This window comes from Glycine max, chromosome 2 (assembly GCF_000004515.6).
Source record: "Glycine max cultivar Williams 82 chromosome 2, Glycine_max_v4.0, whole genome shotgun sequence".
NCBI classification, from domain to species: domain Eukaryota; kingdom Viridiplantae; phylum Streptophyta; class Magnoliopsida; order Fabales; family Fabaceae; genus Glycine; species Glycine max.
The window spans coordinates 45,523,446-45,537,893 of NC_016089.4; the positions used below are offsets into that span (position 1 = coordinate 45,523,446).

The following is a 14,448-nucleotide window of genomic DNA, read 5'->3' on the forward strand; positions in this document are numbered from 1 at the left end:
CATGTAGCTTCCTATAAAAAAGAATTACAGCTTACTACGGAGCTATGAGCAATTTTTTTTAATGAAGTTTTGTTTCTGCTTGTACGGTAAATTGTGGGTGTAGGGTAAAGGATAAATCTCACGTTTTCAATTTGCAGCTTTGCCCTTTTCTAAAATTTTTTATTTTTTATTTATTCGTTCAAGTAATATAATCTTCTTACCTTGCTAAAACAGTTAGATACCTTTCATATTCAGCAGAGTACTGAGTACCATTTTGTTCTGGAATTTCTAATGAAATATCAACTACTTGAGTGTTGAAGACTGAAGAGTCTCATTGAAACAAAGATAATTTCTAGTTTTAACAGCTAGAAACTGATATACATCCAGTACTAAAAGACAAACGTGTGGAGTCAAATATGATGAAGGAAAATGTTATGTGTACATTTTGTGTAATAAATTATGAGGAAAAAAAGAATGATAATATAATACAAGATGAAACCCATAATATAAAGAGAAAAAAAAAATGAAGTCATAAAAAATGATTTAAAACTGTTAGGTGAATATTGATGTGGATAACTACAGTATAACATTTAAATTAGTGTCAAGGAGACGGTTCCAATCTGACAGTTGACGGTGGTCTGCGGTGGAATTTACCGCAACAGATCGAGTACGTGTTTCACGAGCAGTGGAAGGTTCGGTTTTATGCAGAATTATATTCTTATGTGTTAGATTGTTTTTTTTTTCAATCAGCTAGCAGAATGTTAAATTATTAGAATGTGTTTGTTTTGTTAGCAGAAGTCTGAACCTGTGATATTTATTCTCTTTTCCTTTCTTTTAATTATCTAACTTACATTATATCTCTTGTTATGTGTTGATTGTATTTTTTATGTTGATATATACGTATCTTCAATATCATCATGCCTTCTATATCTGGGTTGGCATGCTCTTTGTTAATTAGATCCATTTTAACTTTATTCGAGAGTCATGTTAAAAAATTACTTTGTCATTTTAAATTATTACTTTGTCATTTACTCTTATATATTTTATTTAATTTTGAACTTACAGATTGCATTTCAAGTTGGTGCCTCTTATTTGTTTTTATTTATTTTTTGGAATTGGTTACAACTCTTATTTTCATTTATTCCCTAACCTTGTAATTTTTTCTTTTGTTTTAGAAATCTCAAGTTTAGCTTCATTTATTGAACTTTTTTTTTGGTTGCCTTGCCCCCGTTTTATTTAGTTGTGCCTTTCAACTTTTTTTTACTAGTCTGTATTTTTTGAGCTTCAAGTCTTTTCTTACATATAAATTACGTTAACATAATAGAATTTATGTGCATCAGGTCATGTCTAAAAAAGAGTGAATTTTCAGCTTGAATAACTTATTTGTACAAAAATGTTTTACTATTTTGGATTGGTAACCTCTTGTTTTTTTCCTCTAACCCCAACTCTCTACGCGTAACTTATTATACTATTTTAGCCGTAGGTAGCTATATAGGTCCGGGTTATAGGTCGGATTTTGCAGTGTTTTCATATACCTAGCTAGTTGTGAACAAAAAAACAAAGAACCTGATCCATTATTCTGCTACGGTCCAGCGGAGGCAGAAAGAAGCCATATCTATTTTAAGGTCATTGACTCACAACACAACACAACAAGAGAAACAATTAATCTTATTTATGGATTAATTCCCCTCATGTGACAAAACAAGTTAACAACTACACACTTCTATTTATTAACAAATAACAATATATCAATTCATTGAAGCGAAGTCTAGGCCTACTAATATACCTTGATAAAGGAATGGTGTTGAACATGATGAATAATTCAATGGTGAATTTGAAAACTATCTAATATAAATGGGGAAGAAGAATTTTAACTCATAACATTCCAACTCTTTTAAACACACAAAAACATAGTTGCCAGCTGCATTAACTGAGGAACATATAGTTGTATAGATCCTAAAATAAAATTAAAGATAATATACTACTGAAAAAAATTATGATACTCTTTTCTTCACTGCCCTTGATTTTATTCTCAATCATTTTAAAAATGATAGGTAGCTTGAGTTTTTCTTATCTTTGAAATTAATTCGTTCCGAACAAAATTCCAATATTAGTGTTAGGAATACTCTGGTATATTCTTTCAGATATTTTTTTTAATTGATAAAAAATTATTAAAAATTATAAAATCTAAAAGAATCGATAAATATCATATAAAATTTATCAAGTTTTATTATTTTTGATAAATTTCAATTAATAAAAAATGGAATGTTTAAAAGATTGTGTTATCGGTAACATTTCTCAACTTCTAAATGCTTCTAGCTGGCTACCTAAAACATGATCCATGTGGCTCTGTCTCTTTCTCTGCACACTTTGTTTGAAGCTCATTTCAGTATGCTTGGATGGACTAAGCTCCATTCTAGGAGTGACTCACGGATGCTCAATAGATCTATCTCTATTTCCTTTCATAGGAAAATGTCGGGCAAACCACTAAAACTAAAAGGGTTTTTTTTTTATATAAAAAATTTATCATAGGTAAAATTTAAATTAATATTTCAAAAGAGGTAAGTCTTAAGGTAACTTATTATTTTTTAATTGAAAGTGATAAATCGTGTTATGATTTTTTATTCCACTAAAATTGTAAAAAAAAAAATTGATTTCAATTTTTTTTAAACACGACTTTAAAGTTAAAGATTTTTTTTTTGTTTCACACAAATTTAAAGTGGTAATTGATTTTTTTTTTATTGAAATAGTAGATTATTTTATAATTTTATTTTTTCATATTTTTTTAAAATCATAAATAATTTTTTATTTTAATTATTTAATGAATTAATGTATGTTTTCTTATTAGTTTCATTTAATATTTTTTTATATTTTTTGATATTCTTTATTTAATATTTTTATATTTTTTTATATTATTTTATTTAATATATTTTCTATATCTTTTACTAATGTTAAGGATTATTTTCTATATTTACTGTATTTCTTATATTGAATGACTGTGTATTATTAGAAAATTTATATTTACAAGTATTTGCAAATAAATATACTATATGAAAAAAATACATCTAAAAGCATTTAACATTTCTCTGTAAAAAAATATTTGAAATTTTAGTTTATTTATAATGAAAATATAAAATATGCACCCATTGAAAACTTTTAATTTGTGATGTTTAGAAAAATAACATTAATTGATTAAATAAATAAGAGAAAGACAATCTGTTAAAAAAGTTTCAAAATAAAAGAAAGATAAAAAAATAATTTTTTAAAAATGATATAAAAACTTAATGTTCCATATATTGTTGTTTAAAAATCTTAATAAACGTAAATAAAATTAAGGATAATATGCAACAAACTTTTTGGACCTAAATTAAGGATGATTAGATTATTTAAATTTTTAGTAAATAAGGAAACTAATCAGTTTAGTTAAACAAAATTATTGCCTAATTTTTAATTGAATTGTAATTACTTTCTATTTTTTATATGTATTTTTATTATAATTATTCCGAGTACCGATATGATATGGATAAATGATGTTTTTTTAATGAAGATAAACGGTGTTAAATCATATATATTAGTTAAAATTTAATTATTTACTAGTGAGAAAAATATGTATATTTAAAACATTTAAAATTTTATTTTTTGATGATGAAAATATAAACTAATATATAAAATATGTAGTCATTCAAAAAAATTAATTATCAAAGTTTAAAAATTAATTTTAATTGATGAATAAATTAATTATGATTGTAACATGTGTCTCTAAATGTTATGTTACTATGGAACTGAGTATTAGTTAAAATAATTTTAAAAAACACTGGATAAATTATTTTTAAAAAATCTTAATATATTATTTTCAATTCTAATTCATAATAGTGATAAATTAAAATAATTTCTATGGGAAATTTATGTAAATTTTTAAATAAATTTTAATTGATTAAATAATTTATTTTGATTTGAATATATATATATATATATATATATATATATATATATATTAAATGTTAATTATAAGTTGTTAAATAATAGAAAAATAAATATTTTTGGCCGAATAAATAATTGAAATTTTCTAACATATTAATTTGTATTCTTATTGATACTATTTATCAAAATAAAATGTTTTACTTGAATAATGAATTAAAAATGTTAAAAATAACATAAAGATAATATACAACAAATTGTAAAAGAATAAGAAGAAAAACTCAAATGACTTTATAAGAGTAAAAGAAAAAAATAACTACTAAGAATAAAAGAAAAAAACTCTTAGTACTTTAAGTATGTAAACTCTTATAATTTTAAAGTCGTATTAAAAATTTAAAAAAATAAAGTAGTAAAATTTTTTATGACTTTAATGTAAAATAAAAAGTTGTAACATATATTATAATTTTCAATTCAAAAGTTATAAGTTACTTTAGGACTTATTTTTGGAATATGAATTTAAGCTTTACCCAGAAATGTTAATTTTGAAAATAAAAAATTCCCCCAAACGGTGGTTCGCCCGGACAATGTCCTTCAAGGTTAATTTCACTCGCTCTGGTTCCTGTGTGGCGGACAATTTAAAATAAAAAAAAAGAAAAAAATCCAAAGGGAGTAACTCATTTATATCTCTTTTTAAAGAGTGCTAGCAATTTTCTTTAAAATACTCTTTTTCTAGCATGTTTTTTTCTTATCAATTGAAATTCATGGTAGTTCTACTTGTTTGAAAATAAGATCATTAAATTAGAAATGAGACTCAGATAAATTTACCATAATAAAGTGTTTTAGAATAACAATGTTAGTGAATATATTATCAGTATTTTTTATTTTTCATATTTTTTTTATAACAATACAAATGTAAGCATCACAATAATTAAATAAATTATAATGTTTTTTATTCCTGCAATGACACATTTTACTCACTTTTAAAATATTTTTTTCTTTTAATTGAATATTTATTTCTTATATTAATTTTTTTATCAACAAATATTAAATTGTTAATTTTATTACAAATATCAGTGGTGGAATTTAAATCTGCAATCTGTTTCTCTTTCTTTTTCTTTCATCCTTTTTAACCATTAGATCATTAGATGAATGTTATATCTCCTATTTCATATTAACTTTATATGCTACATTTTGATTGTGTCCTTTTTTTAATAATAAATTTGTCATATTTCATATATATGTTGTATGATGACTCATGTATCAATGTAGTGTAGTATAATTAATAGATAACTATATTCTTAATCATGTTAGAGTTTGATTCTTAGGGTTGTGTGTATAGAAAAATATTTGTTGAAATAAATAAATCTCTTAAATAGATTTTAATTTTATTTTTTTTGTACATCCATGTGGTATTTCCCTGCTTACCATTGAAATGTCTTTGGTCTTGGTACTTTCGAGGGAAAAAAGATAAAGCCTGGCTATAACTTTATCTCACCGCTTGATAATTAAGAAAGCTTCCAAACAGAGGAGAATGGAAATGATGCAGACAAAGGAGGCAGCGTGACCAAGTTCGTACATGCCCCTATTTAATTGTTTTGCGGAATAAGCACTTCCATATTAACTAATCTATTAATGGCTTCTGCATTGTTGGAACCTAGCGCAGATTGCGTGCCTAATAATGCATATGCCGTGCAACTGAGGCAGCTGTACCTTGTTGGCTGCAGTGTTCCAGTAGCTCCTAAATGGAAACTTGTAAAAGGACTTATGCCAAATGTACTGTCTCCAAATTCTCATCATCACATATACTCAAGGATTTTATAGTTGGATTTTATCTTCAATGCACTTAATAATACCAAAAAATATGTTATTTTTTAGCGTATAAAATAATTTTACATTATTATTTAATTATAAATTATAATATATGATAACTTTGTTAATTTTTATAATTATTATCTTAAAAGTCATATTAATTTTTTGGTACCTGTGAAAAACAGTACCTGTAAAGTTTGATCCAAGTAAAACCAGTAATAACGTGTTTGGATTTTCGTCAAGTTAAGGCGAGTATCCGGGTTACTGAATTCAAACAAAAAATACACTGAATTGTACATGCGTGGTTACATCACAAGTTAGATCTAAATGCATTTACTAAACTAAATCTTGGGTCAGACCACAAAAAGAGTCAGAAGATTGCTCCAACCCAACGTTATCTAAATGATGGTTACAAAACAAAACCAGAAGTCTTAAATGTTAATGATAAAAAAAGGAAGTTAGAGACTACGCAAATGTGTAGCCATTAGGAAAATTTTCATACAGGGACTTGTCATTCATTTTTCCCTTTCAGAGAACGTTTCTGGTTTGGCCAGTGATCCATCCTAATATGTTGGAGTGTCATCATAAAAGTTAAGATGTTGGATAACAATTGCGGTCGTGCAAGGATTACCAATACAATATTTTTGTGTAATTAGGGCCCATATCCTTGCTACCTCTGGTTTTCAAGTGCCCCAGAAGTCGAATATACATAGAATCGGTCCCTAGCTAGCACTGCAATCTTTTGCTAAAGCTTCAATATCCATATCATATGCAACTTGGATATGGATGCTTTAACGTTTGAAGAGAGAGAGAGAGAGAACAAAAGAAAGGCTTAGAATAAAGCACTAAAAATTTGCATGTGATTCATAATGTATCATTGCATCTGTCTGTGGCTTTGAATTAATATTGAAACAATTTCATTTGATAAGATGGATCAAAAATAGAATAGTACACTCATCCCACTTAAGATTTTTAGCATACTAACCATTCAATTGTTCAAATAACGTGAACTAATAACATTTGAATTGAACATGCTGCAGGGACCAGTTGAAAGTTTGTTTGTAGTACAAGCTTTTCTCAAATGGTGCATTCCAAAAGCCAATGAGATATTCATGAATATGTTATGAGACTAATTACAATGATGAGCTTCACATTATATCTTAGTGTTACAGGATCTTTTTCTTAACATGTTACAATCACGACAGAACTGAAAAATACACATATCAACTAATAACAAAAACACCTAATCATACAGCTAATAACAGGAAACTAAATTGCCATATTAAAAACTAATCCTTTGACTTAGCCTGATATAAATCATGAGCTACGAGTCTGGCCATTATTTAACTCATTTGCCACCACGCACATGTCTACGTCTTTCACACTTGGATTTCCATTACAAAAAAGAGGAAGAAGAAAAAACCTTCAATAGGCCCTCGTCGTATGCAAGCCCAATAAGATGAATGCACACAAGGACCACCACATAAAAACTCTGTTCCACAACTGACAAGTAGCTGAAATCTGAGTGGTACCATGGAACCAAAAAATGAAAAAAGTAGCCACTGGAAGTAAAAGAATTCTGCGTGATTGTAGGTGAGTAGTACTAGGCTTTGTTAATTATTAGAAGTTTTCCTTTCGCATCTTAGCCTAAAAAAAGTGCAGATTAATAATGTCAAAATATGAGCCAAGATTAAACTGGGTAATTAAGGCGGCATGAATCTCCAAATTAGCTTCACTGCTGCTTTTATTTTGTAATTGGGGATATCATACTATGATTGACAAATAATATGAAAGAAAATTAGAGCTGAACTAACCATAGCCTTTACAGTAGTTCATAATTTTAAAACGAAACTAGCAAGTGGGTTGGTTCTGATTAACAACAGAATTAGAACGATATATGTCCATTCATTCTCTTTTTTTCTTTTCCCCACCAAGTAAGATGTAAATGCAAATTAAATAATTTCACATCAAAAAGAAAATGAAGGCTCATTCCATCTATCCTAAAGTGCAGAGTCTACATATCAATTTTATTGTTTGCACGTATGATTACGTAAATATTACAACAACCTTGTTCCAATAGGGTGAGTCTGCATCCTAAACTGCCTCTGCCGAGTAATATTAACCTTAAAGTCCTCGCATAGCTGCCAAATCTTCCACCATGAGCCTTACTGACATCACCCTAGGCCTAGGCCTATTGATCTATGGAACCACAGACAATTAATTAATATCTCACCTAGCTCAAAATCAAAGAGTAATTTAGCCTTCAGGTATAGATCATGAGAACTAAGTCCCAAGACCATACCATTAAGTACAGATGAGAACCATTCACAGTTGACCATGTGTTTGGAAACTGATAGAAATGGAAATCACGTCTATTCACTAAAAGATGTAGTAGAAAAAGGTAGTGTGTTTAGAAATGTGTTTGCATAATTGATTGTGAATTTTCATGATTTTACAGAATTGATTATAAGCAAACATGGATTTGTATTAATGTTATTTTTGTTTGAATAACAAATATTAAAAAATTGATTTTTACAGATAATATTAGTTAAAAAATTATGATCTGAATTGATTTTGAGGGCATAATTACTAAAAATAACTTGAGTTTATATCTAAGGGTTTACGTGGAACAAACAGCATGATTAAATGTCTGCATAAAACAAATAAAATGACTCAAGATAATATTAATATACAAAAGTTACTTTTAATAACTTCAATGAAAATTAAGTCTAAAACTTGAAATTAAGTTTCTAACACAATGCCAAACAATATGCTCAATTAAAAAAGTCATGTTTGAACAATTTTATAGACTCGAGTTAAGGGCATCCAAACGTGGATTCAAAAATACGTGTTAACTTCGCAGTAAATGCATAAATCCATGTCAATAATGTATGCAAACACGCTCTGACTTTTTTATACATACTTTATTTCAACGTTTTTTTGTTATTGAATGAAGTTTTATGTTGGCCATATTTTAAATAATACGAGCCCAGATATAGTTGACAGGAATGAAGTAAGATGAGATCTTCCATATTTGACAAATTGCAAATTCTAATTCTTACTCTCTTTAATAATGAAGTAAATGTAACTTTTTGAAAAATTTAAACCTGTACACTAGGTAATTTCCCTATATTAGACTGGTGAGTGGTGTCATCTTCTACCTCTAAAATTTCCACTACCAAATTTCGTAATAAAAATTATATTAAAACATGTATCACCAGCATTTCATCGGCGAGGTTAATAATTAATTTGCTTGAAATTTCTCACTCTTAATTAGCTCTGTTCGTGTAAATTTCTTAGTAAGTATTTTGTTATGAATTAAACAGATACTGCACAATGGTATTGAAAGAAATGAACACCTAGGCTAATCAATAGTGTTTAGAGAAAATGAGAGAATTATTGAGAGAAAAGTTTTTTTTTCAGTATTGTTACATGTCAATGGTGTTAGTTATAGATCTTATAAAGGTTATTATACTTTCACTAGTGACAAAATTACGTATCTCCTGACACTCTTTCTTCCCAAAAATACAAGAGAGAAAACAGGAACAATTGTTTATGGTAAAACCAATTTTAACAATTCTCCACTTTGGTTTAAACCTTCAACTATCTACACTATTTGCATGTATGTATACAATGAAGAAACTTAGGTTCAAGTAGAGCCTTGGCTAAAGCATCTGTTGGGTTATGACTAGTGTTGATCTTCTCTAGGTTCATCTTCCCACTTTTAATGATTTCTCTCACAAAGTGAAGCTTGACATCTATATGCTTAGTCCTCTCATGGAATGTTTGATTTTTAGCCAAATGTATACCACTTTGGATGTTGCAGTACACCTTAGCAACTCCTTTCTGAGCCTGTAAACTCACTCGTCATTCCTTTCATCCATATTGTCTCTTTCACTGCCTTAGTCACAACAATGAACTCTGCTTCCGTTGTGGATAATGAGACCACCTTTTGTAGGTTGCACTTCCAACTAATAGTGTTTCCACATAATTGAAACACATCATGTTAATGACCTCTAGTATCAATGCATCCAGCATAATCTAAGTCAACAAATCCAACAAATCCTGTCGTCACATTCCCTGTACTTTCTTCATGTTTCTCATACAAGAATCTATCTTCAATGGTTCCCTTCAAGTGTCTTAGGATCCACTTCAAAGCCTCCCAATATAGTTTTTCTAGTTTCCCTATGTATCTACTGACTAGACTTACTGAGTAGGCTAGATCAAGTGTGTTTAGAGAAGAGAAGATGAGAGAATTATTAGGAAAAGTTTTTTGAGAGAATTATTAGGAGAGAAGTTTTTTTTTTGTATTGTTATATGTCAATGATGTAATTAGTTACAAGTCTTATAAAGGCTACTACACTTCCACTAATCACATAGGAAATTATGATATGAGAAGTAATAGAATTATTTAACACCTAACAACCTCTTCCTAAAAATACTAGAGAGAAAATGGAAACAGTTATTTAAGGTAAAAACAATTCAAACATATTTCTTGCTAGAAAAGGGAAATAAAAAAAAAAAGGAATTGAGTTTCATAAGTAAAAAATAACTTACATAAGTTAAAATGTTAATATTTAAAAAGAAATTAATTGAGGGGATTTCTACAGAGATTAAAGTTCATGAATTAATTTTAACTTATAAAATAAACAATTTATTTTATCTTCTTATTTTTTTATTATAAGTAATTATTCAAAAATTATCTTAGTAAGATAAATGTTCAAATACAGTGGCAACCAAATGGAAAAGCCTATGGATGTAATAGCAGGATAATTCTATAAATGATTTTCATTAGAGTTAACATGTAAAAATCAAACGGAGTTCAAACATAAGTTCTGAAATATAGAGTTGATTTGAATATCAAACAACTTATAAAAAGTTTTTATATTCAATCCTAATGATTTAATATTTGAGTTTAATGGTCATCATATTAAACATTTTAATATTATTGTTTAATCATAATTTATCGTTAATATAATTTTAAAAAGAATTATCATAAAAATTAACATATTTATTATATATGATAAATTATGATTAGATGATAAATATAATTTTTTTATTATTTATAACTTTTTTTCATAATATTTATATATTCACGTATTGTTCGTATAATTGTTCAGTTTTTACACACCATGACACCACTAGATGAAACGCTATTGTAACTTTATCAAACCCAGAGAAATCTCTCTTTTCTCCTTTATCGTTTTTTAAGGAATATTGCCCCCACAATTCGCAATTTAATATACTACCTTTGCTTTTAGCACATTGTAAACAATAATCATATGAAAACAATCCGTAGGCCAATGAGCTCCATTCAGCAATCCACAATAAATACAACTTATAAGAGACTCACTTAACCATCTAACAAATTAAACATTAATAATTGTACAACATGAAAGTTTCAAATGATTCAACACTTCACTTTGGCAAATTGCTTGAACAAGAAGAAAAGAGAATCATCACAACATCGATCAGATTAAACAACAACAATTAATAAACCAATTATAAAAACACATCTCTTCAATGTTCATCACACACTACTAGTGTTATGCCCCCATCAACCTTTTGGGGGACAGAATGTGATAACATACCGATGTGCTTTGCAAATCTTAAGCCCTGTTGAATCATCATAAGCGTAGCTATAAGCCTTAGGGCAAATAGTCTTAAAAAGACGTGAAAATGCACTTGGCTTACAACTTTTTGGTGTTGCAAACTCCCCAGTGCAACAATACCTATCTGATTTTGCAGCCAAACAAGCACTCTTGCACCCAACTACCTTTCCTTGCCTCTTCATAACCAAAGCAAAGGGACAACAAACGTTCAAGTTAGCCTCACAAGCTGCTACCCCACAACCTATTCCTCCACCCACAGGCTTCATGGACACTGGAAGGTTGAACCCATCAACCAAACTAACATCATAGAAATGCAAGGCGGATTGAGGGGTACCAAGTGTCATTTCCACAAGGGTAGCCGGTGGGACTCCACCCATTCCTCCACACTTCAAAAGGCCTCCACAATCACCTAAAACAATCATAGAATTAGATAGTGATGACTAAATTTTGGTGATGAAGAATTTATTTTTTTTCACCAATTCTTATTAAGTCATACAAATTTTAAAGTTTCATGTATATACATTATTATTACAAATGTCAACCAATTAAAATTGAATTTTGGTATAACTTTTAAAATAATAATTATTAAAGTTAAACAATCTCTATATACATGACATACTTTATAATTGAAATCAGTATTAAAAAAATTATAGTGTAAGTATACATATAAATTGTTTTGTTTGAGGGCCACGTGACCAGTTGATTATGGATTCGAATTCAGGAAATTGTCTTTTTGCGTATATAAGAGTAAAGCTGCATACAATAACCCTTGCCAGTACCTGTTTCACAATGGGGCATCCTAATTTTTTTATATAGAAAATTGTTTTGTTATTAATTTTTAATTTTTAGTACCTGTTTCACAAGTGCCTTTTCCGGTTTTGGTGTCAAAGCAACAGCCTTGTCTACCCCAGATTCTCCCTGACCATCCTTCAGGGACTTCCAACACCACCTCGTCGCCGCTGCAAAGGTGAAAACCACCGTCTTTAGGAGTTGGGTGGCCTCCACTGCCAAGGATTCCGGGCCACACACTCTCTTGGCAGTTGTTCACCAATATGAGCTGCGTCCCACCTGCAACAAAAACACCAGAAGGCAATGACACCCGTTTCCAACAATCTCAACGATAAAGTACTAGTTATCAAACAGGAATTGTAAGCATTAGATGTGCAAGCAGAATCAAAATATATATACCATTTTTTAACTCCTATAATGTTTGAAGTTCAATTTTCAAATACACTCTCAGAAAATTAGTGTGCATGTCACTTTTAAAGTAAAATTATACGAAGTTATTTGATCACAAAATGTCATGCTAAGTTGATAATTTTATAACAACTATTTTAGAGTCATAACTAAGATAATTTAATTTAATTTTTATACAATGTTAATGTAAAAAAAAATTAGGTATGATTTTAATGAAACTGATTATGATTAAAGTCAACAGATCTATCTATCATACACAATAAATTGAATAAGAATATTATAAAATTATTTCATATGATTAGTGAATATAATATTGAGTACATTTTAAATAAATTCATAATTTTTATTCTATTTTCAAATAATCCTACCAAAGCATATCATAGAGAGTTCAAGTGCTAGTGAGGAAGCTAATGAGTTGAGAGACTTCTCAATTCATTGGCTTGTGTGACGAGGAAGTGAAATTAAAAGAATACCTGTGAGGGGGATGGAGATGAGAATGCTAAGGAATATGAAGGGGTACATAGAAGTAGGCATTGGAGTTTTGAAATAATGCTCAACCACTTGGTGCTATTCTTTGCTATTTGTGGGAGAGCCTCATGCAGAGATAGAGTAGAGGGAGAGGGTCTATGAAGAGTTTTAGCCATTTCAACTTTGCAGAATGGTGTTGTTTTAAAAACTACTACTATTTGCTAAAGCAGAGACTATTTGTCTCTTTGACTGGTTACCTCCTACGTCCTGCCTTTCATGCTTGTTTCTTTTAGTTCCTTTATTCCATGTTTCTAACTTTAATATAATCAACTTCATCCGCGTTGTGAAAAATGATAAACAGCATCAACCTCTTTTCCTCAAAGTACATAACAAAAAGAAACAAAAGTAATTACCACAAATTTTTAGGAATAATTATATAAAGCATTATCCATGGTAAAGATATCTGCTGTGAATGCATTGATTTTAGTTATTTATTAATATATGGCCTATACAGAACGAATAAAAATGATTGAGAGGAGTAATCAGTGGCGGAAAGGGAACCACTTATTGGGGGTATGAGAGCAATTGTCTCTCCAAGATAAATTCTTTTACTATTGAATAAATATTTTTTTCCTAAAAAAATAGATTTTTCTTTCACAAAATATTTTTTTTAATGAAATGAATATAAATAGTTGTAAAAGATAAAAGATAAAATAAATTAATATTAATTTTATTCACTCTATTCTTTTAAATTTAAATTTTACTGTTTTTAATTTTTTATTATCGTTTTTAATAAAATTTATATAATTTTGTTTGAAAAAATATTAGACTATTTTTTTTCACGGAAATTTTTTTTGGATCCACTGCTGGTGGCGGATCCATGTTGTTGGGTATGGGCACAATTGTCCCTCAAGAATTCTTTTTTACATGGATATATATAATAATATTTATTTTTTGCCACCATAAAAAAGATTAATTTGATTCTCATAAAATATTTTTTCTTTAAATAAATGTAAAACGTTACAAGAGATAAAAAAATAAAATCTAAAAATGTATAAAAAGTAATTATAATTTGTAAAAAGATAGGTATTTTAGATTTTCTTTTTATCTACGCACCGTGTATTTTGTAAAAAAAAAAAAAATGCCCCAACTAAAAGAAAATTTCTGGAGGAGTAAAGATACAAGTAATTAACTAAATAACTGAACTAATCTAAAGCTAGCCAGTTATAACCACTTGTTTATGTGGTAATAATTGCAAAGAGGATGGAATATTATTTAATTGATAATGCTTTTCATGTTTGACTTGGGTAGAGAAAGCAATACAAGGAGAAAACTGTGTTTCATTGGATAATGACTAGTAAGATTGGCCGAAAAAAGAAGGAGATTTTTGCTTTTATCAAAGAGAAGTCTTGGAGATGCATCAATCACTGGTTATAACTAATAATTATAAATTAAATTTAAAAGT

The 14,448-nt window shown here is 28.5% G+C and overlaps 1 protein-coding gene across 1 annotated transcript; it reads right to left on the reverse strand.

Annotated features, from left to right (window-relative positions):
* Positions 1 to 10,935: 10,935 nt before the first annotated feature.
* Positions 10,936 to 13,169, reverse strand: LOC100809093 (thaumatin-like protein). The gene is made up of 3 exons (XM_006575446.4): positions 12,989 to 13,169; positions 12,171 to 12,386; positions 10,936 to 11,727 (listed from the first exon to the last, which is right to left on the reverse strand). Exons 1-3 carry the CDS (start codon positions 13,047 to 13,049, stop codon positions 11,264 to 11,266), a joined length of 741 nt encoding a protein of 246 aa, XP_006575509.1. The 5' UTR covers positions 13,050 to 13,169; the 3' UTR covers positions 10,936 to 11,263.
* Between the last annotated feature and the right edge of the window lie 1,279 nt (positions 13,170 to 14,448).

What these genes read in the sequence shown, in the direction of transcription:
- LOC100809093 (XM_006575446.4), bottom strand. Translation starts at nt 13,049, where the DNA reads ATGCCTACTTCTATGTACCCCTTCATATTCCTTAGCATTCTCATCTCC. An exon ending in CATCTCCATCCCCCTCACAG is followed by an intron (nt 12,387 to 12,988) that starts GTATTCTTTTAA and finishes TTTTTGTTGCAG; the next exon opens with GTGGGACGCAGCTCATATTG. An exon ending in AAAAGGCACTTGTGAAACAG is followed by an intron (nt 11,728 to 12,170) that starts GTACTAAAAATT and finishes TGATTGTTTTAG; the next exon opens with GTGATTGTGGAGGCCTTTTG.